This window comes from Ciconia boyciana, chromosome 9 (genome assembly GCF_034638445.1).
Source record: "Ciconia boyciana chromosome 9, ASM3463844v1, whole genome shotgun sequence".
NCBI lineage: Eukaryota > Metazoa > Chordata > Aves > Ciconiiformes > Ciconiidae > Ciconia > Ciconia boyciana.
In genome coordinates, this window is record NC_132942.1 from 19,026,517 (window position 1) to 19,054,047 (window position 27,531).

Sequence of the window (27,531 nt, forward strand, 5' to 3'; positions counted from 1 at the left end):
AATGTTGTTTCAGTAGAACAGCGCTTCGCAAATTTGGCTCAAGGAGACACTGAGCAAACAGCTTTTCAGAGAGCTTCAACTCAGCTGTCAGAAGGGGCAGTTTGGTTTCTGTGCAAGCAATACTCACATTCCAAACTGCATTAGAGAAAAGCCGGTGGGTTTGTATGCATTTTTATTATCAGTTCCAGATTAGGAATCTGATGCTAATTTCTTTTTAAAGCCTGTGTTTGCAGTAGAATTTATATTCTAGCACAAAAAAAGGATTGTGATGTTTTTCTCTCACTAGCTCACTCTTTGCCCCCCCCCCCCGGCTTTACTCCAAGGACCTTTTCTGCTTGTTCGTTACATTCTCAAGATGAAGCACCCGATGGTTACAGCAGTGCTGGTAGTACTGGTGCAGGTTTCTCAGAGTTTCCCTGCCTTGTACCACCGAGGTTGGTGGAGGCTGTTAAGGGAAGGAGATAGTTGTGGAAAATGCGATTTGGCACTTTGCTCTGAACCTGAAGACTGTCCAGCCGGGACTGTATTGGACCATTGCGGCTGCTGTCCTGAATGTGGAAACGCGGAAGGTCAGATCTGCGATTTGGACCAGGGCAATAATTTTTACGGGCAATGTGGGGACAACCTTGAGTGCAGGTTGGATGCTGATGAAGCAAGGTTTGGGGAAGTCCCTGAACCCCAGTGTGTGTGCACGTCTCAAGACAGCATCTGCGGACCTGAAGGGAAAACCTACGAGAACATCTGTCAATTCAACAAGGCTTATGCTACGAAAAGAAATATCAGCATGAAACATAAAGGACCATGTGAATCAGGTAACATGTACAGAGGCACTTTCAAACTGAGAAAAGATCTGATTCTTATTTTTAGATGTGTTACTAGATGCTCTAGTCTATTGAACTAATACTGCATTTTTGTTATAATTATCTTGTTATAATACTACTTTGTGTTAAACGTGGTTTAGCAGCTGGTACTCAATCTTGTATGTTATAAGCCTCTATATTAGATAAGTAGATTTAAATTACATGGTGACTAATAAGCCATAGGTCTCCAGACTAGCTCCACTCTGAATAAGCAGAGTATGAGATATTTTCTGCAAAAATTGTATGTATAGTTGGGAGTAGGTGAATGGATAGGATAGTCTGGGAGGACTGGACTAATAATTATTATTATATGAAGACTGACTTGATATTAAAGTGGTGATAGCAAGGCAGATCTCATTCATATATATACACACATATATGTATATATGTGTGTATGCATGCATGTATCCATCTGTGTGTATATATGGTAATCAGTGAAGTAGAGGCAATAGAAGAAGATAGGGCTTAATTAACAGGTCTGTTCTTTTTACAAAAAAGTCCAAAATAATCAAATTTCGGAATCATCATAAAATCTAGGTAACGCGTGAAGTGGAAATCCAAAATTAGAACAAAATCAAACTGAAATAATTTACCTAAAACTTTACAGTGCATAAACAGTTCTCTGCAAGGATTGTTAGTGGAAGGTTGTACGGGGGAATCCTGCCTTCTGCTCATAAGCTGTTCTCATTCTTCACATTATTACAAGTCTTTACTCCTTGGCACCTTTCACCTAAGTCACATGAATATAAAATTAAAAGGCAAAAAATGAACAGGCTTTTGTTTTCTGAATGAGAAATTTTTTTTTTTAATTAATGAAAGATTTTCTCAAATGAACTAAGTAGAAGAGGTCTCTGGGTCACAAATGGTCACACAACGGTCTGGGAATCGGAAATTGCATCTCTGGCAAAGGTCCATATATGGGAGTAACTCAGGTACATTTTACCCATTCCTTGCTAGCAGTCTGTTGCCCCCAATGTAGACTGTATGCTGTGTTTTTATATTGAATGAACACTGGATATTGAATACTTAAAAGGAAAAGTGATGAACAGCTAACACCAGACTTCTTTCCTCTTTCTCTAGTTGCAAGAGAAACATCCATTAAGGAATCCCTTATTTGCCATTAGGGTATTAAGCTGGGAAGTGAGGCTTGTCAGTAAAGAGACATTCAGAAAACAATACGTACCAGTCCACAGTATGATTGAAAGCCTGTTAGTCCTTGGGTAGGTGTTCCTATTTGGGATTAAAACAGCACTAGTTCTTGCGGCATAACCCCTTCAGGAAGATTTCCGTTAGAAGTGCCACTCAAGTAGCAACTGATGTTAACTTTGCAGCAGAGGTAGCTGTTCAGGCATATAGGCTTAAAGCAATGGTCTGCTCCAATTAATTAAACAGAACTGGCCACGTACAAAAAGCTTTAATTTGAAAGTACTATCACTTTTAATTGCTAGTGTTGTAATCCACCAGGCCTTGCAGTCACCCCTGAGGCCCATAACACTGCTCATCAAGCAGGAGGAATGAGCTCAGCTGCTCTGCATGCAGGCATCATCCCCAGTGCTTTCCCACTGCTTCCCTGGCTCCCCAGAAAGGCTGGACCCTCTCTCCAGCAATGCAGAGAAATTTCCTAGGATCGCTCAGCTTACTGAATTGCACAGAAGCCTGGAGGAAAGTTCATAGCCATGTCAGTGCTGTACAGAGTTTAGTTAAGAAAAGTGGGGGCCATCTCCTTGGCTCTTGAAGAGGAAAGTGCCCAGCTGGCTAAAATGCCTCTTTAATATGCTTGTGCATATATTAGCTTCTCTGAGATTGTTTTGGTTTGGGGGTTTGTTTCCCCCCCCCCCCCCCCCCATTTTACAAACACCCAAAAGAATAATCAAAATTAAGAGACACATAAACTGGGGAGAGGATGAATAATATGATGTGGCGCTTAGGGACATGGTTTAGTGGTGGACTTGGCAGCATTAGGTTTACGGTTGGACTTGATGATCTTAAGGGTCTTTTCCAACCTAAATGACGCTATGATTCTATGGCGCATGAGCCCAGCTGCAGCAGAGCACTTGAGCCTGAGGTGGGTGCTGGGCCCACCGGGGAGGGGGAGCACCAGTGCCCCTCTTCTCAACCTCTCTGAGCAGCAGCTGACCATGCTGGGTTTGTAGGTTGTGTTTTAGACCCTGGGAGGAGCCTGGGCCTTTCAGCGAGCAGCAGGGCAGAGGGGTGCTACCACGGGGGGGTAGCACCATGCCTCGGTCCCCCGTTAGAGTCTACCAGTAAGCCACCTCTTTGCCACCACAGCTATCTGAAGCAGCACAGTGGGCATGTGAAAATGCACTGTGATTTAGGCTGTTTTTTCATGGCTGCAACTGATGACAAAAGGCAGCAGGGAGTCTGGCTCTAAGAGTGGCAACCTCGCTGTGGCACTCGCTTTCTGCTGACTCCAATTTGCATGAGAAACAAACACTGAACACTGTGGGGTTTTGGTACCAAGCTATAAATATAACCTTCACTCAACTCAAAGTACTTTGTTTTGTTATTTTTCCTTCAAAGCATCTGCTGTTTCCTATTGATGCCAAATGGATTAATTGTATACAGCAACCAATGAATAAATAAATAACAATAAAGTCCTTTCATCAGAAGAGTATAGCCTTTTATCTTTTGTCTATCACCAGAAAAAGGGGAAGAAAAAGGTCTAGCTCCCTAAAGAAACACTGAAAAAGCCCTTCTTTTCCTGCAAGCTAGTTTTGATCAGTTTATCTAATAATTTACCAAGGTTACTAAGTACATTGATTATATACAGATTCTCCACACTTAATCCATCCCCATTCACATTCAAACCTCTCTTGCTGATAATTTAACGACGTAACAGAACAATCTAGCAGTGATTCTCTTTATATTTAGCTGTGTCACATAATTTATTTTAAATGTAAATTTTGGAGTAAAAAAAATGAACAATCCACAAAATTTTCTGTCATTTTCATCAAATGAGACATAGATTAGCAAAAATCAATATGAGTTAAGGGGAAAAAAAATCATATTATCTAATGCATTAGTCTGGAGTGATGTTGGGTTAATGTTGATAGTGAAAGGAGAAGCAGTATTTTGACTTTTCCTGGCTTTTGGTTTATGTCTTCTGTAACACATGAGGATAATTCATGACTGGGACTGTAAAAGGAAAGGAGCAACTACTGCGCATTCACCTCCAGATACTGAGTCATCAGAATTCTTTCTATAGCTATCAAGAAAAATTTATCTACTCCAGGAATCAAAATGACAGGTTATCATAATGGTAAAGAACTGTTTCTAAAGACACAGTTACGCAAAAAAACCACACACAGATATGCATGGGAGAATTTGGCTGAACACAAAATCTGAAACACTCAAAAATGAAGTTTGTAAATTTCTGTTAAAATGCTACATCATTACCTCAATTTTCTTCTGTAAAATACAGCAAAATGGTGTTGTGAGACACATATTATTTTATTTCTGGAGGCACTTCAAGTTTGAGTAGATAATGCAAGTATTTATTGTGTGTTCCGATTCAGAAAAGGCAGTGTGGTTAGATCACAACTGTAGTTCTTCCTACTTGCTATGAGTTTGATCTCACATGATGCCAGTCCTGGTCAGCCCTGGTCCAGCAAAGCCTTAACTACCTCTATAAAAGTACTCAGCTGGGTGGGACGCAGACCATATCTAGACATTTCCATCTGAGCTATCATCCGGATTTCCTTACAGTTAACGGAGGAAGGGCTATTTCCAGTGTGGAATTCGTCTTGGTATGGTAGACAGTGCTAGACAAATTTCTCATACCTGAACAGCTATAATGTAGATCTGTAATTCAGACCCTTCTGTCCTTGAGGCTAAGGATGTGTTTACATGGCGTGGTGAAGCCAGAGCCCTCAGCCTGGCGTGGCTGAGCCCCAGCTGTGGACAGTCACGTGAGCAAGACTCAGTTCCTGGCAATATTTCAGTGTTGTCTGTGTATCCGTAGGACACTTGTGGGAGCACCAGAACAAAAGTACTGACCAGTCAACATCTGCCTATTTAAAAAGTTGTTCATGCTGTCTCTGTACAGGAATAATTTAAAGAACTCATGTGAGTCAGCGTAGACATTTGGTTTCTTTCTTACACTTTTAGCTTAACTACAGTGGATGTATCATTAAAAGGAGTGTGGTTGCACTGAGTTTTAATATTTCAAAGTATGTTTTAATATCAGACCCTATGTGATACGTTCATAGGCAAAAAATTTCTCATCCAAGATATTCAGTTAATGCTGATTTGAGTACAAGATTTTTGAAATAATATACAGGTTCTGAATGATCAGTTCTCATGAAAGAACAAGCATTTAAGGGTTTAAGTATCCTAGTTTGAAAATCTTACTTTTGAAGAGTACCAGGATTGTTTAATGAGGCATTCATAAATGGGGAAATTGGCACTTTGCTGTACAATTTGTTTGCAATTAATTTTAATCAGTATGCATTTGATATTTTCTGCACAGATATCAATCCTGAAAAACTGACAAACGTATTAGAAACTTTGCTTGAAAACCGGGAACAGGCTGTTACAATTTCAAATGCTGAAGCATAAATGCTGTACCTACATATTGATTCAAATATTGCAAGTAAAAATATATTAATTATTTACTATGTTTCTATTTCCAAGCATCTGGGATCTGTACAAAAATAAAAGCAATAATTAAATACAAGTCTAATGGCCCAGAAAATGCATTCATTTTTAAGCACTGGTATGGAAATGGAAAGAAAACAGACTTTAGAAGGAAAAACATTTCTTGCTGAGGACAAATAGATCAGGAAAAAAGTAGAGATCTCCAGCAGAGGAAAGCTGTGATAACAGTAAATATAGCATTTTGCTCTCTGCTGCTAAATATCATCATCTCTTGTTAACATTTAGTATGTTCATACATGCTTACAGAGGGATATGTATTTAAATAATGTACGAATGCATCAGGTGATAGTTTATATTTTTAATGTCTTCGAATCCCTGGACTGGCTCCCCCTCGTGGTTAACGTCAGCTTCGTCTTTGGGAAAAAGTGGGAGGGGATAATTCAAAGGCAATAAATAAACAGTGGAGGGGGATGAGGGTAAGAGAACAATAGGAAACCAGTAAGTGGAAATCTAATAATTATGATAAACATAACATAAACCCTTATAAAAATAACTGGATTTCAATCATGTTTATTACTTGTCTCATAACAAGAACATCAGATGAAATTGATAGCAATTGAGGATAAATGTGAAACATATTAATGCTGTTATTCTGTAACTTGCTGCAATGAGTTCCATGGGTAACAGAGAGGGATAAGATTTTAGCAAGTTCAAGGAAATTATGTACTCAGAAAACAAATTTTGACAAGCTAGCAATCTCAGTATTTTAGCTTTTAAGCTAAGCAAAATGTAACAGAAAGTAAGAACTATCACGTACAATCAAGTTACTCTGTGATTGTCTGCTGCAGAATTTCTTGTACTTTCCTCTGAAGGTCTAGTCGAGCACTGGCTGCTAGACTGGTGGGCCCTGAGTCTAGTCCACAATGCTAGCTCATGGGACACAAATCAAACTTTTAATTTCATGAAGTTTCATGATCATGTGCAAGGGGAACGACAGATGGGTCCTTTGAAATAACTGTTTTTGAAAAGCCTGTTCACCCTTTAATGAGACACAAGGTGTTCTGAGCTTTAAAAGCTGCTTGGAATCATGTGGCTCTTCATAACGTGTAAGATGGCAAAAGGCAAACTGGTTTTATCATGTAAAATAGGAATTAATGTTCTATGCTTTTGCGTGTTTTGTCTTTTGCTCACTGTCTTTTAAAGCACCATTATGTCGGTTCTTTGCAGCTCCTGTTATTTCTATGCCACCTCAGGATGTCCAGAATTTCACAGGCAATGATGTCATTTTTGGCTGTGAGGTGTCAGCCTACCCTATGCCACACCTTGAATGGAAAAAAAAGGGGAATAAAATGTTTCTGCCAGGAGATGACACCCACATCTCAGTACAGGTAAAACTTGAGTTTTCCACCTCATACAGTTTGGGATGAGGAGTAGGGGGATTAATCAGAGAATTCCTCCTACAGGATACAATACTGTTGCAATAAATAGATTCCCAGTAGGGGCCCTCTAACTACGTAAAGAATTCTGATTTCAGTCAGTGCAAGGAACATTATTTTGGCCATCCAAGCAGAAGAAATAACAGGGAGGGTACCATCCAGCCTGCTTCAGGGAAAGCAAAGATGGAAGATTCTCCTTATATAGGTATGATTCTGGAAAAACTGAATGAACATATATATGGAACCGTTTAGGCTACTACCTAAAAGAAGGTGCATTCTGGGAAGGATGGCTGTTGGCAACTATTTTCTACTCTTGATGCAGAAGCACAATTCTGGCAGGTATCTAAACTTCTCCTTTGCAAGATGCTGTTTCTGAATACCTGCCATTTGGGTTCAGTCCCTGAGGCATTCAAAAGAAAAGCAAAGAAACTTGCTCATTTTATGGAGGACACTGTGTTTTAATCTGAGGGGAAAGAGTAGAATGGCATTAGTATAGGCTTCAGGTAGATCTACAAACTGCCTGAAAGTTTGAGCTAAAATTAAATAAATCAAAATGCTAATTCTTTTAAATGGAAATAACATTCTGTGGAGATGAGCTAACAAAGCCAGATGTACAGGCAGACTGCAGTAAGGCTGAAGCCTGCATCCGCATGCCTTCTCTAATGGACCAAAAATATGAACACAGACTATGCAGAGAAATGCATGGAAAACCTAGCTTTCTGGATACACAACCCAAAAATGAGAAGATCCAATGGACATGGGGCATAACCTGAACAAAAAGGTAGATAGAAAAAGCACAGAAAAAGCTAACTAAAGTACCAAAAGTACTGAAGTACTAAGAGTCTAAGTTATTTAGAAATGTTTCCAGAGACAGCATGGACACAAGTGGGATTAGTGGACTTAGAAGTTGCTCAGAAAAAATGGTGCAAGGAGCCACATCCAAATGCTGGTCACCTCAGAGACTAAACTGAACCCTGTTAACCTATCTCATTAATAGAGTCAGCATGACAGCATCTCCATTAACATTTGTTAATGGTTTTCTGTTATTTGTTTGGAAAAGAAAGCTCACCCTTTTAAGAGGCTTTAGCCTGAGTGAGTTGAAACTGACTGTCACGGAAGTGTGAAAGCTCATGGTATCTCATGCCAATCCATTAAAACCTGGATGCTGAGTGCCAGCTTGGTCAGGCCCCTTGGTCCTGAACTCACCCAGACCCAGCTGCCACTCTCATCCTGAAGAAATTTATGAGCTTGAGAACAGGTGGCAATGCTTTGAAGCAGCAGCAAGAAGCAGTGCTGGGACAAGAGACAGGAGGAGCGCTGGGAAGCAGAAGCATCAAAAGGACCAGGAATCAGACCACTGTGAAGGGCAGTGAGGTTTAAAGAGCAGAGCAGGGCAAGCATGAACTCGGAGGCACAGAGACAATAGGGTGTTAAAATATAAGGCAGCAGAATCAAAAAGAATCAAAGCATGATGGCAATAAACAAAAAGCGAAGATTGGCATGATGTTTAATCCAGCCACAACTATTTTGACCAATATGGTGTCTCCTAGCTACTTAATTTCAACTATTTCTTTCTCTTCTCAAAGGCAAGAGGTGGGCCTCAGAAGTATGGTGTGACAAGCTGGCTGCAGATTCAAGGCCTCAAAAAATCAGATGAAGGCGTTTACATCTGTCACACCAAAAATAAGTACGGTGCAACATACGCCACTGCAAGATTGAAAGTCATTGATGGTATTTATTTTTTTTTTTGACGTGAAGAATATAAAAATGCATACAAGCAGGCTGCAAAGGGCAGGTTTGTCAGAATGCAAATGAAGGATATGAGAAATTACCTAAAGATGTCCATATTTTAACTTTTCTGTGTGCTTTTCTTTTACTTTATCCCCTAATGGGAAATTCAGTCCTAGGTATTTAAAAGTCCTAAGCGCTTATGAATTCTGGTAAAAAAAATACCTACATGTTAACATTGTAATATTTTGCTGGAAGTTATACCACCTGCCAGAAAACAGAAAGCTGTGGATTATAGCCACACAGCCGAGATGCATATTATTCCACTATCCTTATCCTACAGAAGTCCTTTGATGTTGCACCCAGAACAACAGCTTGCTGTAGCTGAGGGAGTCTTTGAATCATGGCAGTTCTGCTTAGCTGTTTATTTTTCAAAAAGTTAGGAAGGAAACAGATGTTGCTCCTTAATGAGTGTGTTTGGAAAGATCTAAGAAATAGCTTTACTATTGTTTTGCATTGGGCCCAGTCCTGCAGAATAACATCCTTCTTCCTCTGGGGAGAACTGGGTTTCCTGGCAAATGCAGGCTAAAGATGCATTGTCTTATATTTGCCTCCTGGTCTAGGGGACTTTGTCACTGGTCTGCTTTGTCACTGACCTTGTTTCAGCAAGTGGTTTTCAAAGCTTTATTGGCTCTGGTCATATTTTTCAGGTGCATAGGATCTGCACAGGACTGAACTCATAGTTTACTAGTATTGGGAATTAAATGTATTTTCAACATCTTAAAATATGAATCATATAGAAATTTGCTCATATACCATGAGCTTTGATGGTATGAGGTCAAGTCATCAGATAAAAACCCTCTCCTTTTAATAGATGACTTAACAAGGATTCAGAAACACTGAGCTTGCCATGCAGATCCAAACCCATACTTTCCTCTTTGTTTCTGTCTACAACTAATTTAATCTGGTATCAATCATGTCTTGCAGACTCATCTCCTGCATTTGCATTTACTGATGGCAGTAGAAGTACAAGCTACAGCATTGAATATGGGGAGTATTATGTTGATGAAGACCATACTGATGATGAAGATGAGGAAGAATATGAATCCGGGGACTATGAAAATTGAAACAACTCTGAATAATAATTTTATACATCTGTTGTCCAATACCTTTCACACTCTTTTATATTTAATAGTAGCCTCTGTGCTGTAAATGGCTCCTCTGATAACACACATTTTACTTGTGTATCCACCTTCCTGAAATCAACTTTGGCTGAAGTGTATCATACTACTTACCAGAAATAAGAAGAGTTGTAAATCCATACATTTAGACCGCTAAATAAAATTCTTAAACATGCACCTGTCTACTAAGTATACTAAAGGGATCAAATTTTATATTAATTTTTAGAATGTAAATTATGTTATAATTTCTTTCAAAAATTCTAATTTGTCTAGCAAAAATGTCCACAGTTAAAATTTTTACCTTATATCAATTTCCTTTTTTCTATAACATAATAAGAAATTTCAAGAGATTGTTCACATGGCAACAAGCATGAGTATGAAGGTTGCAAAACAGTCTTTAATCTCCTTAAGTTCATGTTTTCTCCTAAGTTTCAGCAAGATTTTCCTTCTCAGTTGAAATGTTCCATGGTTAGTCTCATCAGGGATGAATTATGTGTCCTTTCAGGGGTTATTTTGTTTACTTTTAATAGATACATGAAGCAATCACAGTCTAAAGCACCTAAGTGCTGTTTTACTAGCAATACTCAAAAATACCCAGAAAAGATTTCTTGTGCATTCAAACAGATGAGCACACCTTTCGACTCCTTTTTGTAACAGTTCTTGCACTTACTCCTAACAGTGTCGGCTTCTTCCCACCAGCCTAGGCAACGGTTCCAGATTTGGGATCGTTATTTTTACTCTGAACAGCATCATGTTTGGCGAGAATTACTGCAGTTTAAAGAAGGCAGCTGTTCTGTAGCTCAGTGCATGCCCTTCAAACACACAGAGATCTGCACAACAGAGCCAGTATTTGTCCTTTGTCTTGGACTATCCAAGACTTGCTCCTGTATCTATCTGACCCATCTATACTGTGTCCAACTAAAGTGCATTCAGCATTGCCACGCTTCTGGAAATGGCAGACAGAAAAGCAGGCATCGTTTTCTTTCTGAAAACCACCAGAGACATGCACATTTTTCAAACTGTCTCAACCACTTATTGATCAGCATGAACCAGACAGCAAATGAAATGCAATTCAAAAACACAAGACTTCAAAGTATAAAGTGATCACCCTGAAAAATTTCTCCAATTGCTTTTGTTAACTAATTATATGAAGGCTGGCTCCGAATTAATGGGTGATGGAAGATACTAAACTATGAAAACCACTTTTGGGAGGCAGTTACACCTATTGGTTCCCATTGGCTGAGGACAGATGAATAGCAGTAAATTACTGAACGACATTCATGACTAAGGAAGCAAAAGTTCAGGCATCTGCATGTAAAGCCTCAGTATTTGCAGTCTTCTTTATCCAATGCACAAAGACATGTAGTGATTACTGCACACACTGAGGTAACTCAAAGTTAAATTAATGGTGTTAAGGAAGCTTTAAGGGCAATCTTACTGTATGCATACACATACTACGTCGATTTTTTAATGTATATACAGTGCATCACAAATTCCCCCTTAATGTGCTGTTTTCTGCTTTTTTGCCATTAGGCAGATTTTTCCTTTCAATTTGAATTACATTAAGAGATTAGCTACAGGCTGTGTTTGCCCTGAGGTACTATTGATCTTTGTCCAGGTAGCAAACAAGCAAAGAATAATTTATTTTGTTTGACTTCCTGGAGTATTGTCAACTTATGAGTAGAAAGCATGCCATCGTGTCATTGAAAAGATTAATTGGTTTTAATTAGGAGTATGAAATGGCTTCATATTTAACTACTGATTTTGTTGTTATGGGCTCTTCCTGGTCTTCTTAGTGATACATCTAATAACTTTTTTTGTTTAGCCACTATATATTAACTTGAACATAAAATTTTCTGGTAGAAATCGCTGATTTTTTTTTTTTTAAGTGGGTATTTTTTATCGAACTATTTAATCTGCAGACATATATTCAAGATCAATTGTGATCTGCATTGCAAATGAATGAATTAGATTACTAAACCAATCACTAAATTGTGCCAATATATACTGGCACAGACTAGTACGTGGCACAGAAAATAATCTTGAAATCATTAGCTATAGAAATAAATTAGAATTCTTCAGGGCCTTTTGCTGTTGTTAATGTAAAATGAAAAACAGAAAGAAAAGAATGTTTGAATGAGAAAATGTGTAGCAGAACCATATCAAATACCAGTCTGCGAGTGTTTGGCCTGATGGACTATGTCTATTTAAAAAAAGCTAACCTTCCCAGAACAAAGGGTTCTAAATAAAATATATTGCATTTGTCTCTGTATGTATTTTTTAATATATTTAATAATTTGTTGTAAATTATCAGCCATTCCTTTCAGTAAGAAAACGGCATTTTAGGAAAAATCCTGACATGATGCAAAAAAAGAAGGAGAACTGATACCCTGAACATTTGCTAGTTCTTTTTTTGGGAAGACAGAAACGGCTGGTTTTGTTTATATGCTTTAATCAAGTAACTTAAAATTAAATAAAAAAAGCATGGAGAAGATTCAGCCCTCTCTAAGCAGTGTGGCAAATGAATGGGTCTAATTGTGAATACGTTGTCTGTAGCAACAGATCTATTCACATAATCTAAAATAGCAGCAAATTCAGGACGTTGGTTTTATTCCACCTAGCAGAAAATGAGACAGACGTGAGCTGGAAACTGTATATTAATACTGCAGGGAGGTCTCAGTACTGTATCTTGTGAGGCACACCTAAAACCCTTCTTTAATTCAGCTTCCACTGAACACAGCAAGAATTTTGTTGTTATCTTCCATGGAAGCAAGTCGGAATTTCATGGCACAACTTCCTCCTGTCAATGCCTGTCACACGAGCATCTTCACTGTGTCATCTCCCCCTCCCATGTAAAGATAAAGGAATTGTGTAAAAGTTCCTAAATAAATTACACTCCTTAATGCAGCTTTGTCCTTTGGGCTAGGACTCTGACATAGTCTGGGGTAGTTTCACAATCTAACATTCTTACTTGCTGTGTTAAATCTCAGGAGTTTTGTCGGGTATTAGTCTAGAAATCCATTAATTCTTTAGCTAGACCAATTTTTTTCCCCTTAAAATAATCAGGCTATAGTTGACAGAAATCGGATATAGAAATGCAATTGCCCGTGTCTCAGAGATTAAAATGATTCAACTGATGATTAAATAAGGTACAAGTAGTCACATGGCTGCACTGTGCAGCTGAGCACACAGCTGAGCAAGTGCTCCCTGCCTACCTCGTGGTGCAAGCTTTGTGCTCTCAACTTCTCTCCGTGCTCGTCTGTCGACACAGAAAGGAGACCCAGGCCGGAGGGGAACGGGTGTTTCTGGCTAAGAAGAAATGCACTTGCTCCAGACAAGCTGGAAACTGGCTCATTGCTGCAGAAGCCACAAGCTCTTGCTCACACTTAGCTACATATGCTGTCCATAGATTACGCTCAGCTCTTGTGCTATTTATTAACCTCATTTCTGCATGTCTTTGCATAGCTTAGCAGCACAGCCTCGGCAATGGCCCAGCACCTGGAGCAGGATTCATAGTCATTGCTAGAGCTGACCCTCTGCTCACAGGGCCAAGGTTTTTGAAGGATATGCAAGAGCTTCCTCTTACCTTTTCGACCCAAATTGCCAAGCTGCTTCTGGCTCTTTGGACGGTTCGTAATTGTATTGCAACAGGAAGTCTCCCAAATTTTCCGCATTATAATTTATGGCTGACTTTTCTCACCCCTGAGCCACCGTTTCATTCCCTATTCCTCAGTCCTGGGAATTCCTCTGTTTTGATCTGTCCCTCTGCTCTCCTTTAAATCCTTTCTGTTCCCTTTCTTCTGTGTGTATCACCAGCCCTTTTATTCTGCTCCTGGTATGTTTTGTGACTTTTCCTTTCTTTTAGACTATGGCTATAGATAAATGATTCTATTTCTTCACAGGGTAAAGGATGAAAAATTGGGTTAAGGCATACGCCAGGAATGAGGCAGTCATTAGGGGACTGGGTAATCCAAGCCAGCTTTCCAAGAACAATCCTTTTGACTTTCGGAAGTGCCAGCCACCAGTCAGTTGTGAGGGCAAGAGAACAAGAAACTCCATTTAAAACCATTTTCCATTTTGATTTTGCTTCATTCTCCAATAATTAATGAAGGTATTTTGTATAAAAGCATATGGTTCAGTGATGGTATCATCGTTCAACTGCGATAGTTCATGTACAAAGAAATTACTCTTCCTGCCCCAATTAGATTGTCATAACTGTTTCTTGAACCCGCTGCTAGAAGGTGAATCCAGCTAGGAATATACCCAGTTCATTTTTTCATTCCAGGACTAAAGCAGCTTCCATTTCCAGAGGAATTCTACCAGTCTGGGCCTCTTCTTTGGGGCTACCAGGCTTCACATGGGAATTTTTGCAATGCGGGCGATGGAGCAGCAGGGAAACATGAATAATTTACACAAACCGCTCAGGCCCTGTATCATCTGTTAACCAGCATAAAAATGACATGGACTTTTGATCACTGTGGTGTTCAGAGCAGGGGAGGTCAAGGCAAATATTCTTCATGCTGTGTTAAAACATCAAACAAACATCAAACAGTTGGGTGCAATATTCATAAATGCTGTCAGCTGGCTATAGCAGCAGTCCTCGCTGCCTCCCCTCCATCACACTTTACTTATTGTTACTTAATTCATCCCCATGCCACTGACTCCAGAACTGTCTTGTGAAGCCTAAACTAATACACATTGCTAAGTTTTACCCTGGGCTCTGTTTGGCTCCATGCTGTACAGTACCACTGCTCACCTTTAGCAGGACAAGGAATACAGAGATCCTTCTCTTGCTTTGGCCTTTCTTAGGTTTCTTCATTAGTGAGAAAAGCTTGTTGCTCTCTGATTGCATACGATGCAAAGTTGTACATGCACGCAGTCTGCGACAGGCTCTGTAACCCACGCCATACAACCTCACCAATTTCTGCCCAAGACAGCAGCTCACGTACCTACAGCATCACCTTTCAGGAAAATGACCACTCTCCATCTAGTGACAGGGAATGCACCATCCTTTGGTGCGAGTTATTCCAGCAGACGACTGCCAGCATTGCTTATTTCTGTTCTGAATTTGTTCAGCTTCCGTTTATAGTGGTTAGAATCAATTACACCTTTTCCTCTGAAGTTAAGAAGCTGGCTGCATTAAAACAGGTTTTTCCCATGCAGATACTTGGAGACATTGTTCAAGTCACTGTGTGTCCTTAACTTGGATAACCTCCGTATTGACCTTCTTCTGTCTCTGTTTTACATGGCGTGTTTTCCTCACTAACCCTGAATTATTCCTTTAACTCTAGAAAGAGAATGTCTTGGATCAGACTCTGTCTTTGCAGTACTTGAACTTAGGAAGTAAAATATCTGTCTATGTTAATTTAACATAGCGTTTGCTGTCGCAGACTCCACCTGTTATCTGTGCCAGTGGCTAGCAAAAAACAGGATTCATCTCATCCAACGGGAAACTGAGATAACTCTATTCCCTAAACTTAATTTCTTTGAACCTTTATAGGCACCTGTAGAGAGGGATTCCCGCCTTTCTGGGATAACTGAGCAATCTGTCCCTTTGGATGCAGCTGTAACCACCTGAGCACCATCTCTTTGGCCTTCTGGATCAAAGCAGCGTTCTTGGGTTTTTCCACTCTCAGCAACGTTCCAGCACCTTCCAAAGCAGAATGAAACTCCCAGCTGCTGCCCTGGTCAGAAAACCACCTCAGCAGCACAGGCTTTGGCTTGGATCTTTTAAGAAGCACAGACAGAGCAGCATCACGATGGCTTGGCCCATGTTCATTGACTATTGATTTATAAATGTAGGAAGTTAATGCTACATTGAATTACATCCATGCAACTTGTGAACTGCTGGCTGTAAAATGGGAATATTCTTATAATCTCTCACAGAATGTGTGACCTGGAGCTCCCTCATTCACTGAAGAAAGCTTTCCTTTCGCTGGTGCTGTCACAATCTGAGAGTAAATTCTTTGGAACCTGTATCTTAATCTGCATCGTGCAAAGCCAAATACAGATTTACAGCAGCACTTAAATGCGGTAACTACTGAAAATCATGGCCTTTCCCGTCAGGAAATATTCCTCTGCTAGGCTGCCGGCACCAGGAGCGGAAGGGAAGCCGCGCACAGCCACCCGCCACCGGCCCAGCGGCCCTTGCTGGGCCTGCCCGCACGCACGGCGCCTCCCACGCCAGCCGGCCCCGGCCCCGGCCCCGGCCCCGGCCCCGGCGGGGCTGCTGCCGCGCTCCGCCCGCGCGAAGCGGCCCCGCGCCCGAGCACAGCCCACCGCACCCCGCCCCGCCCGCGCGCCCCAACGGCCGCCCCCGCGGCGGCCCCGCCCCGCCCCAGCGGCCGCCCCGCCCCAACGGCCGCCCACGGCGCGGCCCCGGTCCGCCCCTCGCACCCGGCCGGCCCCGGCGCGGCGCGGCGCGGCGCGGCACTGCCCCCTAGCCCCGGCTGGGCCCGCGGCCCCTCCCCGCGGCCCGCTCCCGGCGCCGCTCGGGAAGATGGCGCTGCGCGTCCAGGTCAGTGCACCCGGCGCGGCATGGCAGGCGCAGCGGCGGGGGCCGGTAGGGTCTGGCCTGGCTGTTGGGGCGCCACGGGCTGTGCGGAGCCGGGGCCGCGATGGGGCTGCCGTGGGGGGCGGCGGGCCGGGAGCTCGGGAGAGCACAGGGAGAGAGGGGGGTCCCGAGGTGCGCGGGTGAGGGTTGGGGGGCGCGGGGGAGCCCTCGGGGTGGTGTGGGGCGAGCGGGGCGGCGGTGGCCGAGCGGGGCAGGGGACCGTGGGGTGCGGAGGTCGGCCCTGGCAGCGGGGCGAAAGGTGCCCGGGAGCTGCCCGGGGATCTGCGGGCGGTGTTGAGGCGAGCGGGAGCTCGCGGGCTCCGTCGGAGTGCTGAACCGAGGTCGCGGTCTCGGATGGGCTGTTGTCAGGCGGGCTGGGCTGGGGGGGCGTGCACGGGGGAGGCGTGAGGTTGGTGTCGGACGACGGGGCTGGTACACGGGTGATGCTGGCCTCGCTGTGGAAGTTGTAGCGATAGTGTCAAAGCGTCCGTGGCGTGCGGTGCCGGTGTGGCGCTGGTACCGGCGGGGCTGGATGGTGGTGACAGGCGGCTGGCCTGCGGTGGGTGGTTTTTCATGCTTCCCATCGCATTAGCGTACGTTCGCTTGGGACCTTCTCTCGGTTTACGGCTAGTCCACGCCTGTGTGAGCTAGCCGCACCTGCTCTCCTGTTGCCACTTCTTCCTGAAGGCATTGGTGGGTTCCCTACTCCGCTTCTTCCCGGAAAACCAGAGGCAGCCCCTCTCCAGGACTTGTCTGAGATGAACATCAATCAGCCGCTGAAACTGTGTCTCGAACAACGGAGGAAGGGGAGGGACGGAGGGGAAAAGGGCCCCAGAAGACGCTTGCTGAGGTGTTAAGCGTTCATCCGGAGTCCCTTGGGGTTTCACTGGACTGGTGGCAGCAGGCTTTGACAGTGTTAGAGAGGCCACTTTTAGGCATTTATTTAAATACTTGGGCACCAGGCATGCTACATAAAAGGATCACTAAAATATCTTTTGTTATCACCTCATACCCAAATGGCTTTTCTTCTTTTTTTTTTCCCTTTTTTTAAACTGTGCATTTCATCAGTTGTGCCCATCCTGTTGTTCTTGCATAGAGCTGGTGGAATTTCTTAATAGAATGTTTTCGGGCAGAAAATGCTGATTAAAATCAAAATGTCTGTATGAATTTGTCAGTGTCAGCAAAACTTTAATCAGGAACCTACCTGGTTTCTTGCCAGTTTGCTTGGGTCCTTGGCTGCCTGCCTGGTGGGTTGCTGCGGAGCCAAGCCCCCAGCATTTCTGGCCCTTGGCTCTATCACAGGCTAGTAGGAGAGCTGCCAGGGACTTCTGAGAGCTGGAGAGGTGGGACCAGAAGTATTTTCATTAGGATGTGAATTTGTTTCTTGGAAAAAGTTACACTTTGTCATCGAAAATGCCACTTCTTATACAGGTCTGTTTCTACTGACTCACTTAAAGTAGACAGCATCTAACTGCTAGATCCTCTTTATTGACGCTATTGTTGTTTTCTTAGGAATCACCTTTCAGCTGTTGATAAGGATTTGAGTAAAGGAGGTATTTGAAGGCATCATTTTCACATGTTTTGTCTCACAATGAAAAAGGGATTGTGACAGTCTTCTGTTTTCTTGAAGAAAATATGTATCTAATATAGAGAGCTAGTTTTTGACTTCTCATTTGTTTCTCCAAGTATTTTTTACTTAATACAGTTGAATAATATCTCTGTTGCTCAGCTGAGTTGCCATCATACACAAGATAGTTGTATTTGCTGATTTCAGGTTGTATTTTTCGGTTTCACTGTCTGAATCAAGGAAAATCAGCACGTTTCCTCAGCACTACACATAAAATACAACCCAGAGAACATCTAACAAGTTCTTCTGCAGTCTGAGCGTTCTGAATAATTTCTGGCCTCATACTTCAAGCCTACCAGTAAGAAACTTTGTCATAATGTTCTCCTGAGACCACACATGTTCAGATAAAGCATTTCAAAGTGCTGAAGGTCATCAGTCTCAGTATCCGATAAACCAACTTTTCTTTGAAGATCATTATCTAGTTTTTGTTCAGACTTGCTTTAAAAATTTATGGTGGGTTTCCCTCATTGCCTTTCAGAGGTTGGCTAATTTAATGCCAGTTAGTATACAGATCATTTAGACCTTGGTGAATTGGGCTGATATCCGAGTTTTATTCTGGACTTTCTCAAACTTGTTGCCAAGTTTGTCCAGACTTGAAAGTCAAATTTCAGATCAAATAAAGGAGGGTCTTTAATTTTTGCTGGTTATGACATGATAATTTGGTTCATGCTTCTCAGATTGTACTGGAATTGTTCCATTATGGAAAGATGCATTGTAGTTTATGTCTGAAGACTATCTTTGCTAGATGTCCTTATTCCCATGTTTTACCCCAATTATATGGTTTTTGTGTTGTGTTATATTTTCCCTAATGTATACGTTGCATTTTATGAGTCTTAATTTTCACTTTAATTGGCATGGATCTTGCTTCATTTAAAATTGCATTACTGGGATTATTACCTGTTCCTTATGTTTCCTCTGCTGTCTCTGAACATGAGGGCAGAGGGGAAACAAAAACAAAGAATGTCTCTGTTGAGCTTTGACGTATTTGATGTGTTCATTCCAGAAGCAAATGTGCTATTTCTTAAAATTTCTCCAAAGGAACAAGTACATGGCTACTTTTTGACTTAAAATCAGGGACTCTTGAAATGTCATTATTACTGAAATTCAGAAAAAGCTGATCAAAGCCAGGGAGTCCATATGCACAACAACAACAAAAATGGGGAAAATACTTTTTTTTTTTTTTTTCCCTGATAAGAAGCGTGTCTCTAGGAAATGACATGCTTTGATTGACAAAACCAAATGTACTTTGGTTGCCAAAGACACTGTTACTGTCTTGCATTTTAAAAGGCATTTGAGCTACAGTATAAGTGATGCTAGATTGTGTTGAACCAAATATTTTATTTCAAGTACAAAATATCTTTTTGGAAGGGCTGGTGAACAGGATTTTGACTCAAACTTTTACATGAGACCAGGCAAATATTGTGTGCTCTCTTTTACTCTTCTTTCTAGGCCACACTCAAGTAATGAAATATTTACTGGGTACCTTCTAATGACGTTCTGGTCTAATGACGTGGCTGGTTCTTGATGAGAGCTCCATAGGCTTTGGGAACCTGATGGATGCTAAAACTTCTGTTGGTGTAATGATTCCAAAACGTGCTCAAAGGGTTCATCTCTCCTGTGAGACAAGGACTAGTAGATATAAATCATATCCCTCACAAAGGAGAGAGATATTCCCACCACCACCACCTTTACCAAAGATAACTTTTTCAGCTTCTAAGCGGGGAGGAATTTTAGCTCTTCTGTTGCTACTACAGCTTCTGAATTGTCCCATCTTTCATTGATATTTGCATCAACAGATATAGACAAATGCTAATTTTTTCCAGGTGTAGTAATTTGATTAGTAATTACAGCTTTTAAAATGAAATTTGCTGGAAGTTTTCCAAGTAGCATAGCTCAAACCGTTCATTGTTCTCCATCTTTTCATCTCTCTTTGAAAACGCTATAGACTTCCCATCTGAAGACTCAGAAAAACAGATGGATTGAACCATATTAAAAAATACTTTGGTAGGTGAGAGAATAGGAAATGCAACTTAATTTTCAGAGTTATTTTTGGCTTCTTGTCACAGAAAGCCTCTTTATTTTTTGGTAATTTAAATGTGAATCATCTGGAAAGCTTAGCATAGGTAACAGTTCATGTTACTGGTATAGTATCTAGGTTTATAAACGCTTAAAGAAATCTTAGGTGGTTGAAGAGTCTTCATGGAAGTTTCAATTGTGTTCTTTCCTAACAGAGTCTGGCAGAACTGGAAGTACTATGTAACCACCTATATGAAGGAACTGATCTAGCACAGCGAATGCAAGCTGAGAAGGTACTCTTGGAGATTATTGATAGCCCAGAATGTCTTAGCCAATGCCAACTTCTATTAGAACAAGGAACGGTAAGTATCTGAAAGATGTGTTATCCATAAATGTAATCATGCTCGTGGAAGCTCACATAAGTTTCTCAGTCATGGACCATTACGATGTCAGTAAAGGCAAAATGTTTTTCCTTTTTTTGTACATATTCTGTTTCATAAATGATTCTAGAATTTTTTTCTTTTGGAGGTGGTCTTTGTAGAAGTGACACTACCTTGCATTAGAGATGTCAGGGACAAAAAGGGAAAGCGTCTTAGCTTTCAGTACTTTCGGAAGGGTTGTAATCAGGGGTTGAGTCATCTGTAGAGCAGTGTCAGGACACAGTGTGGTATAACCTGGTGTTTGAACATCACCTTGTTCTTGTTTCTAGCTGTTAGCTATAATGAAAAAAAAATTATATTAAAAAAAATCCTTAAACTGCTTATCTGTTGTCTGTTAGTTTAAACCGTTCTCAGTCATTACTCAGTTTCATTTTTGGTGTTTATTTTCATGGTTAACTATAGATAAAAGTGATAGGGGAGTTGATTCTGATTTGATAGTCCAAGCTAAGTCCAGTATAATTCTTGCTGTGTTTTTCAAATAATTCAAAAAGAGAGAGAAAGAAAAAGATGAAACACATTTGAAAATATCTTTAATCCAGGGCTAGACCCATGGTAATCATCCCATGGTTCTAAATTATCAAGTGATTTAAAAACAGGTTTCAAAACTAAAGAACTCCACTGAATAGTGAAATTACTTTTAGATTAATGGTTTCCATCAAAAGGGATGATATTTTTAGGTCTCCAGTATTTTATTAGTGTTTTGTAATTTATATTTATTTATAATGAAAGAAAGATATTACTAAAATACATATTTTATAAATTTTTGATACATTTAACAAACATAACCAAAACATGATAACCAATCTAGTTTATTGATTATTTGTCAGGTTTTGACTTATTGTCCCTGCCTTTAATTAGCCTGTTTTTGAATAATATCTTTCGATGCATTTTTGTAGACGTCCTATGCTCAGCTTCTAGCAGCAACGTGCCTGTCTAAGCTTGTAAGCAGGGCATCTCCACTACCTATTGAACAAAGGATTGACATTCGTAAGTAACGTTTACGGTTAAAATTTCATTATATTAGTTGGATTCTAAAACTTCATGTTAGCACAGTAACCATTCAGTGGATAGTCTGTTTTTTCTCTAGTTCTCTCCATTTACCAAGCCTGTTCATAGGTAGTAATTGTGAGAGAGTGAACATAAAGGTGATTGTGAGCTCTTTCATCATTTCTCTGCAATTAGCTCACAAATAACATTTCCTAGTTTCAAAATTAAAATAAATAAATGTTAGCTCAGATTACTTCATATTTTAAAAAAATACTCATTTTTCAAGACAGGCTTTGTATTTAGCCCACAAGACACTAAAGAGATTCAGTTCACGTTTGTAAAGGGTACAGGTTGCAGATACTGCTATTACACCCGCCAGTCACATGTAATGTTGCTCATGATCAGCTCTTAACATTTGTAAAAGTCATGCCAGGGCAGGTTCTTACTTGCAGGATTAAGATCCTACAAAATTTTCCTTCTTTTTTAGGATCTATGTTAAAGTCTTTGCTATATCCTAAAAGAGTAAGCAAGTATGTGTTAGGTCTTTAATAGTGAAAGGCTTTGCACAAGGAGAGTATGATTTGATTTGGATTTTTGGAAAATCTGCACTGTTATATCAGTTCTGTGGATAGCAGTACTCTGAAATGCATGGCTGCGAATCTGCTTCTTCTGATAAAAGATTTCAATGTTCTTTTAGGTAAAAATTAACTTTAATCAACTTTAATTTTATACATTTCAACAGCTTTTGGAACAGGTTAACTTCATTCTATTTAGAGAGGAATTTCTGCAGCTGCAATGTGCATTACCCAAAGGGATGTTCTAGATTGAATTGAGAACATTCAGTAGGGATTCTTGTCTGAAAAAACTTTTGTGTATCTTGAGTTGGCTGTGAGAGTTGCTGTTACATAGTGAAATAATCAGTGCCCAGTATACAGGACTGTAATGAAAGATTACTCTGTTTTACCTGCCAGTCTTCTCTGAATTCACAAACTGTTGTCGTATGTGTCCTGGGATAATGATCGTGTATGTAATGTGCTTTGTGTTACTAAATGTTTAGCTGTATTTAATGATTTAACATAACTTACAGTTATCGTACTAACCATAAGAATATAGTTTTTTAAAAAAATCCATGCCTGAAGTGTCTCTTAGAATCATTTAATTAATTTTCTTTACAGAAGACTTGTGTTGCTGATTTTAAAATGCTTCTTTACAGGAAATTACATTCTGAACTATGTAGCATCTCAACCCAAACTGGCTCCTTTTGTCATCCAAGCTCTTGTTCAAGTCATTGCTAAAATTACAAAACTAGGATGGTTTGAGGTACTAAAAGATCAGCTCATCTTCAGAGACATTATTGCTGATGTAAAAAAGTTTTTGCAGGTAGGAGACAATTGTTCACTTCTGCCATTTTTTTCTGTTGGGACCTCTTCATTTTTAGTCATTGGCATGTTATGTCACTTAGTTGTTATACACTTGGGTGGAAAAAGTGTGAAAAGCATTGTTTAAAACACAAGGTTGCCCTACAATGAAGAATCAAGGCGGGTTTGATACTTGTGCGAGTTTGTGGGTTTTGATGCTTCACAGTATTCATAGTGCTGTCATGGTTTTTTGTTGGTTTTCTTTTTCCAAAGCAGTTTTTCATAGCATGGTTGTAAAACATCAGCCCCTGCTGTCATGCCGTTCTATTTAATGCCTTAATTTTTTTCAGCTGATGTGGAGATAAATTTCTGATAGTGTTAGCTCCAGTTACCTGGTTAGGAACACTGGTACTGCACCGTCTGAAGAGTAAGACTGTCAGATGTTTTACAGCACGAGTCTGATTGTGATCTTATAATAATGACTGCTAAAATTGTGCCAAACTGTTCTAGAACTAGTTCAAAAGTATTTTTTCAAGTGCCTGTCATGGAGGGTTGATCAAAAACATACCTTTATAAACTGTTGGAGTGTTCACTGTTAGGGTCTTATATTGTTGCTTTTCTGTATAAGCAGTGGGGCTTCACCTGCATTTTAATTTTTAGCAGAAATCACTAGATACCCCTACTTCCGAAGTTACTGAGGAAAGTTTATGTAAAGCTAGAACTGTGATACACAAAATTGCAAGACACTGGATATATTTGTTATGTGGTTGTGGTCCTTGTTTGCCCCATTCCTTTTTCACTTTATGAGAAATTGATGATTCATATTTGTGTGTATGCGTACTTAGATACCTGCATATATGTATGTTTTCTTTCCATACATGTAAAGAGGAGTGAAAGAAAAAAAAAAAAGACGTTCTGTCTCTCCTAGGATTATGGTGTACAATATAGGGAGATAGATAATAAATTTAGAGTGTTTTTATAACTTCACCTATTTTTGCATATGTATTTAAATCTAACATATCACAAAAATCATGCATTCTGGGTAGGGATATGGGGAAGTTTGGGAGGAAAGATCATTCATCTTCCCTCTCCAGTAATTGGATGAGGCAGGAATGTTCTTGTTTTACATTTCCGTCCACATAATTTCGTGTTCCCCCACTGCATTGGTCACTGTTACAAAGAAGATGCGTTACAGGATAGAGAGGTGATCTTGGTACATAGTATTTGAAAATTGGAAATAATTTCTCCTAATGTTGGAGGGCAGTCATTCACTATGGACTGTTCACTATGGAAATTTACATGTCAAATCTAGAGTAAGTACTGTCAGACACAGTGGCTAAAGATACAGGATATACAGCATCTTCTGTGAAGTAAGTTTGGAGAAAGTGATTGGATGTCATGGGTTATTAGCCAGACTTGGTTATTTCATACATTTAACATGTATAAAAAGGTTCTTAAAAAGTTTTCTGGGAGATGGCTAATCTGCTTAAAGAGTTAATACAGATTAATCTTTCTGAGTGTCTGTGTGAACGTAAAGCCTAGTGCTTATTTTGAGAAAAAATAATCAGAAAATTTAAGCTATTTGGAGATTTACTTCCAAAATGATCCATTATGTGTGTATGTGTTGGTGATCCTGGCAACTCAACAAGAAAATAGGAAGCTAACAGTTTGTTTCTTGCCAATGAGCTTCTCATTTGTTTTTCAGTCTTTGTTTATAATACTGTTCAAGTTAATGTACTTTTTGAGTTACATTGGGAATGTCTAATAAAAGATAAGTTGCAATATTCTGTTTATTAAAAACAAACTCAAGTATGCTTCTCCACCATTTTGCAGTTATTTTTATGAATGTACTGTAATTGGATTTTGTATTTATTATTAAAATGATTGCAGTGTGACTCTTCAGTGTGTAGCTCATTAAAAATAGAGATTTAAATACAAAATTTAGCTTCTTAGGAGATTTCTTTAGTTAAATTAAGAATTCCTGTAGAAAAGAAAATTAAACCATAGATCTACTAGTGAATTAAATTTTAGATAAAAATTGAAAAAAAATCCCTAAACAATACTAATATATGTTAATAATTAGTGTATGGTAGTTTCAAATACATATGCATTAGCATTCCAGGTTGAAGTTCATCCGGTGTGAATTTGAGTGTGATTTAATATAGAAAAAGGGATTAGCAGCTAGGTCTGCAGTTCTGTTCCCAACTCCTTCATAATTCACCACATAGCTTTTCACACCTGCATTTTCCATTCTTGCAGGTTTGTGTGATCTAAGGAACTTTCATATAGGCTATTTTAAGAATTTGAAATGTAAGAAAAAGTTGTGTTCAAATTACAGTATAAGATGTTTAATCTTACTGAATGCAGATAGGGCAACAATATAAATTTTGCCTGAGAGTTATCTGAAATTTTCACTTTTAATTTGCTTTGGTGCAAGTGATAGTACAAACTAGATTACAGTGAAAAGTTAGGCCCCTTGGTAAGTAGCCAGATTCTTCATTAGTTGAACTTTGGGTGGTCTTCAGACTTGTGAAAACGAGTACGGTTGTGACAAATATCAGGAAAATTTTGACAAGGATGACATTGCTTTTTGGACACCAGGGGAGCTGAGGCTGCAAACTGCAGCTGTGAAAGTAGACATGGAGATCTTCCCTCTGACTCCATGGCAAGGCCTAATTGCAGTTAATTTTAATTGTTTTTAACAAAGCAGATCTAATTTTTCTATAAATGTTTTGTAGCAGGTCAGTGAAGACAGGTCAATTTTATTAATGAAATGCAAAATTATGCATTGTATCTGAATTTCAAAACATTCCAAGGAACTTAGATACTGATGATCAGATCGCACCCTCAGATGCAAATATTTGACACCTACTGCCTTACTTTTTAGACACAAGTTCTCAGAGATAGAATATATCGTTCAATTCATACCAACGCATTGTATACTACTGTGGAGGGAAGAGAATTAGATTTTTGATAGGCAGCATTTCAAAACTTTTTTTTTTCCTGAGAGTGCCCTGTGATCTTTTTCATCCATGCATGGCTTAATTATTTTTAATGGTTTGAATTTCGTGGAGCTTGCCTTACCAGTTCTAGAATGGTGAACAGACATTTCAGAAATGTGTAGTAGTGAATTTCTAGATTGCGGTTACTTAGAGTCTGTTTTCAGGTGGGTTTTTTTATCATACAATTCTTAAAATTTATTATGAGGGTTTTTTCCAGAGCTAATTAGGGAGTTTGAAGGTCTAGTTCTATTAATGTTGATAGAATTTGCCATGAAAGCCTTCTAAACAGCTTGGGATATCTCAGCCTAAAAATTCCTCTTGATTCTAGAGATGTTGGAAAATACTAAATACAAGCTGTGATGTTTGAGCAATCCTATCTGTTTTTTTCTCTAGGGCACTGTGGACCATTATATAATAGGAGTAATGATTCTCTCAGAACTGACTCAGGAAATGAATCTAGTAAGCATGTTTGGTTTTTTCCTTCTGCAAGGGATGAAAGTATTGCTGATAAAGCAGTGTGTTGAATGTTTCTGCCTGTCGTAAAAGTGGTTGGAGAAACATTTCTTAGACATGAAGGGATTAACACACCTTCCTCCCTCTGCCAAAATATATAGAGACAAGAAATTCTTAGTGCAGGGACTCTACCTGTACCAGATACATATACTGTATCTGATATGGGGTAAAGTTTCTCTCATCACAGTCACTAGGACTAGTAAAGCAAAGTGAACGATCAGCTTTTTCAGTTGTATTTCTGCTAATGATTTTGTTTTGCCTACATCTTAACGTGAGGAAGTGCCTCAGACCTTTCCATCTAGAAAGAGAGACAACCTTGAAGGCAAAAAAGGAGGCATTTCGGGAAGCTGTCAAGATCTATATCTAGTGCTGGACCATAATTTTCATTTCTAGTGTCAGATAATTAATCTGCCACATATACCTATCATCTAGTTTTAGCAAAGAAGGGAACATTGTTTATTATGTCCTAACTTTTCTTAGGTTGATTATTCAAGACCTTCAGCAAAACATCGTAAAATAGCTACCTCATTCCGTGACACCTCTCTAAAGGACATACTGATGCTTGCGTGCTCTCTTTTGAAGGAGGTGAGGCTCTTTATAATTGAACATAAATTGTTAACATCGTAAGTGTCCCAGTTGGAGCCCTTAATATCTTCTGAGTTTATTAATTCTGTACTTAAATGGATTACATGACACCCAGTTAAGCTCAAGTGACCAAAAAACATTCAAAGACAAAAATTCCAATCTTCCTCCCTCCATGTCTCTCTTGCTCGCTCTCAGTCTTTCTCTCTGTGCCATCTCTCTCTCTTTATATCTTGCCATAAAGGATGAACTGTCTAAATTCTGAGCTTGTCTTCTTTTTTGATGTTTTTCTTAATTTAATTGTATCTCAGTTTTGCTGGGCCTACCATCTCAGTATTTGCTAAAAGAATTATTTGTTAAACTAGGAGCGACCAAGAAGAAAGGCAAATTCTCTATCTTGTGGTATGGCAGCGCAGTCAAATCTGGCCAAGGTGTTTTTCTCCTTCACTAGTTCCCTTATCCTCTCTGTAACATTTTGGGGTAATTCAGGCTGCAGCCTCTCAAGAGCCTTGGCAGGAGGTCGTGAAGAACAGCATGCTGTAAGCTAGGTCTCTCAGGACCAGGTAAGTTGGACTGAGATCAAAGCTGGAATTTGCACTTTCTATTTTGTGCTAATCAAGGCTTTCCATAG

General features: G+C 39.9%; 2 protein-coding genes across 7 annotated transcripts in view; both read left to right on the forward strand.

The window, feature by feature from the left end:
• Positions 1 to 355: 355 nt before the first annotated feature.
• Positions 356 to 9,768, forward strand: LOC140657007 (kazal-type serine protease inhibitor domain-containing protein 1-like). The gene is made up of 4 exons (XM_072873408.1): positions 356 to 812; positions 6,705 to 6,865; positions 8,500 to 8,644; positions 9,629 to 9,768. Exons 1-4 carry the CDS (start codon positions 356 to 358, stop codon positions 9,766 to 9,768), a joined length of 903 nt encoding a protein of 300 aa, XP_072729509.1.
• A 6,441-nt stretch (positions 9,769 to 16,209) lies between these two features.
• The window catches only part of RANBP17 (RAN binding protein 17), a 162,007-nt gene continuing 150,685 nt past the window's right edge, over positions 16,210 to 27,531 (forward strand). For 2 of the 6 annotated variants that reach the window (XM_072873453.1, XM_072873458.1), the window contains exons 1-6: positions 16,224 to 16,339; positions 20,234 to 20,380; positions 21,355 to 21,445; positions 22,659 to 22,825; positions 26,199 to 26,264; positions 26,799 to 26,903. In XM_072873453.1, coding sequence (XP_072729554.1) covers positions 16,322 to 16,339; positions 20,234 to 20,380; positions 21,355 to 21,445; positions 22,659 to 22,825; positions 26,199 to 26,264; positions 26,799 to 26,903 — 594 coding nt within the window. In that variant the 5' untranslated portion in view covers positions 16,224 to 16,321. Of the gene's footprint in view, positions 16,340 to 18,149; positions 18,301 to 19,957; positions 20,007 to 20,233; positions 20,381 to 21,354; positions 21,446 to 22,658; positions 22,826 to 26,198; positions 26,265 to 26,798; positions 26,904 to 27,531 lie in introns of those variants that run through there. The other 4 variants (XM_072873456.1, XM_072873454.1, XM_072873457.1 and 1 more) reach the window with 4 other exon arrangements.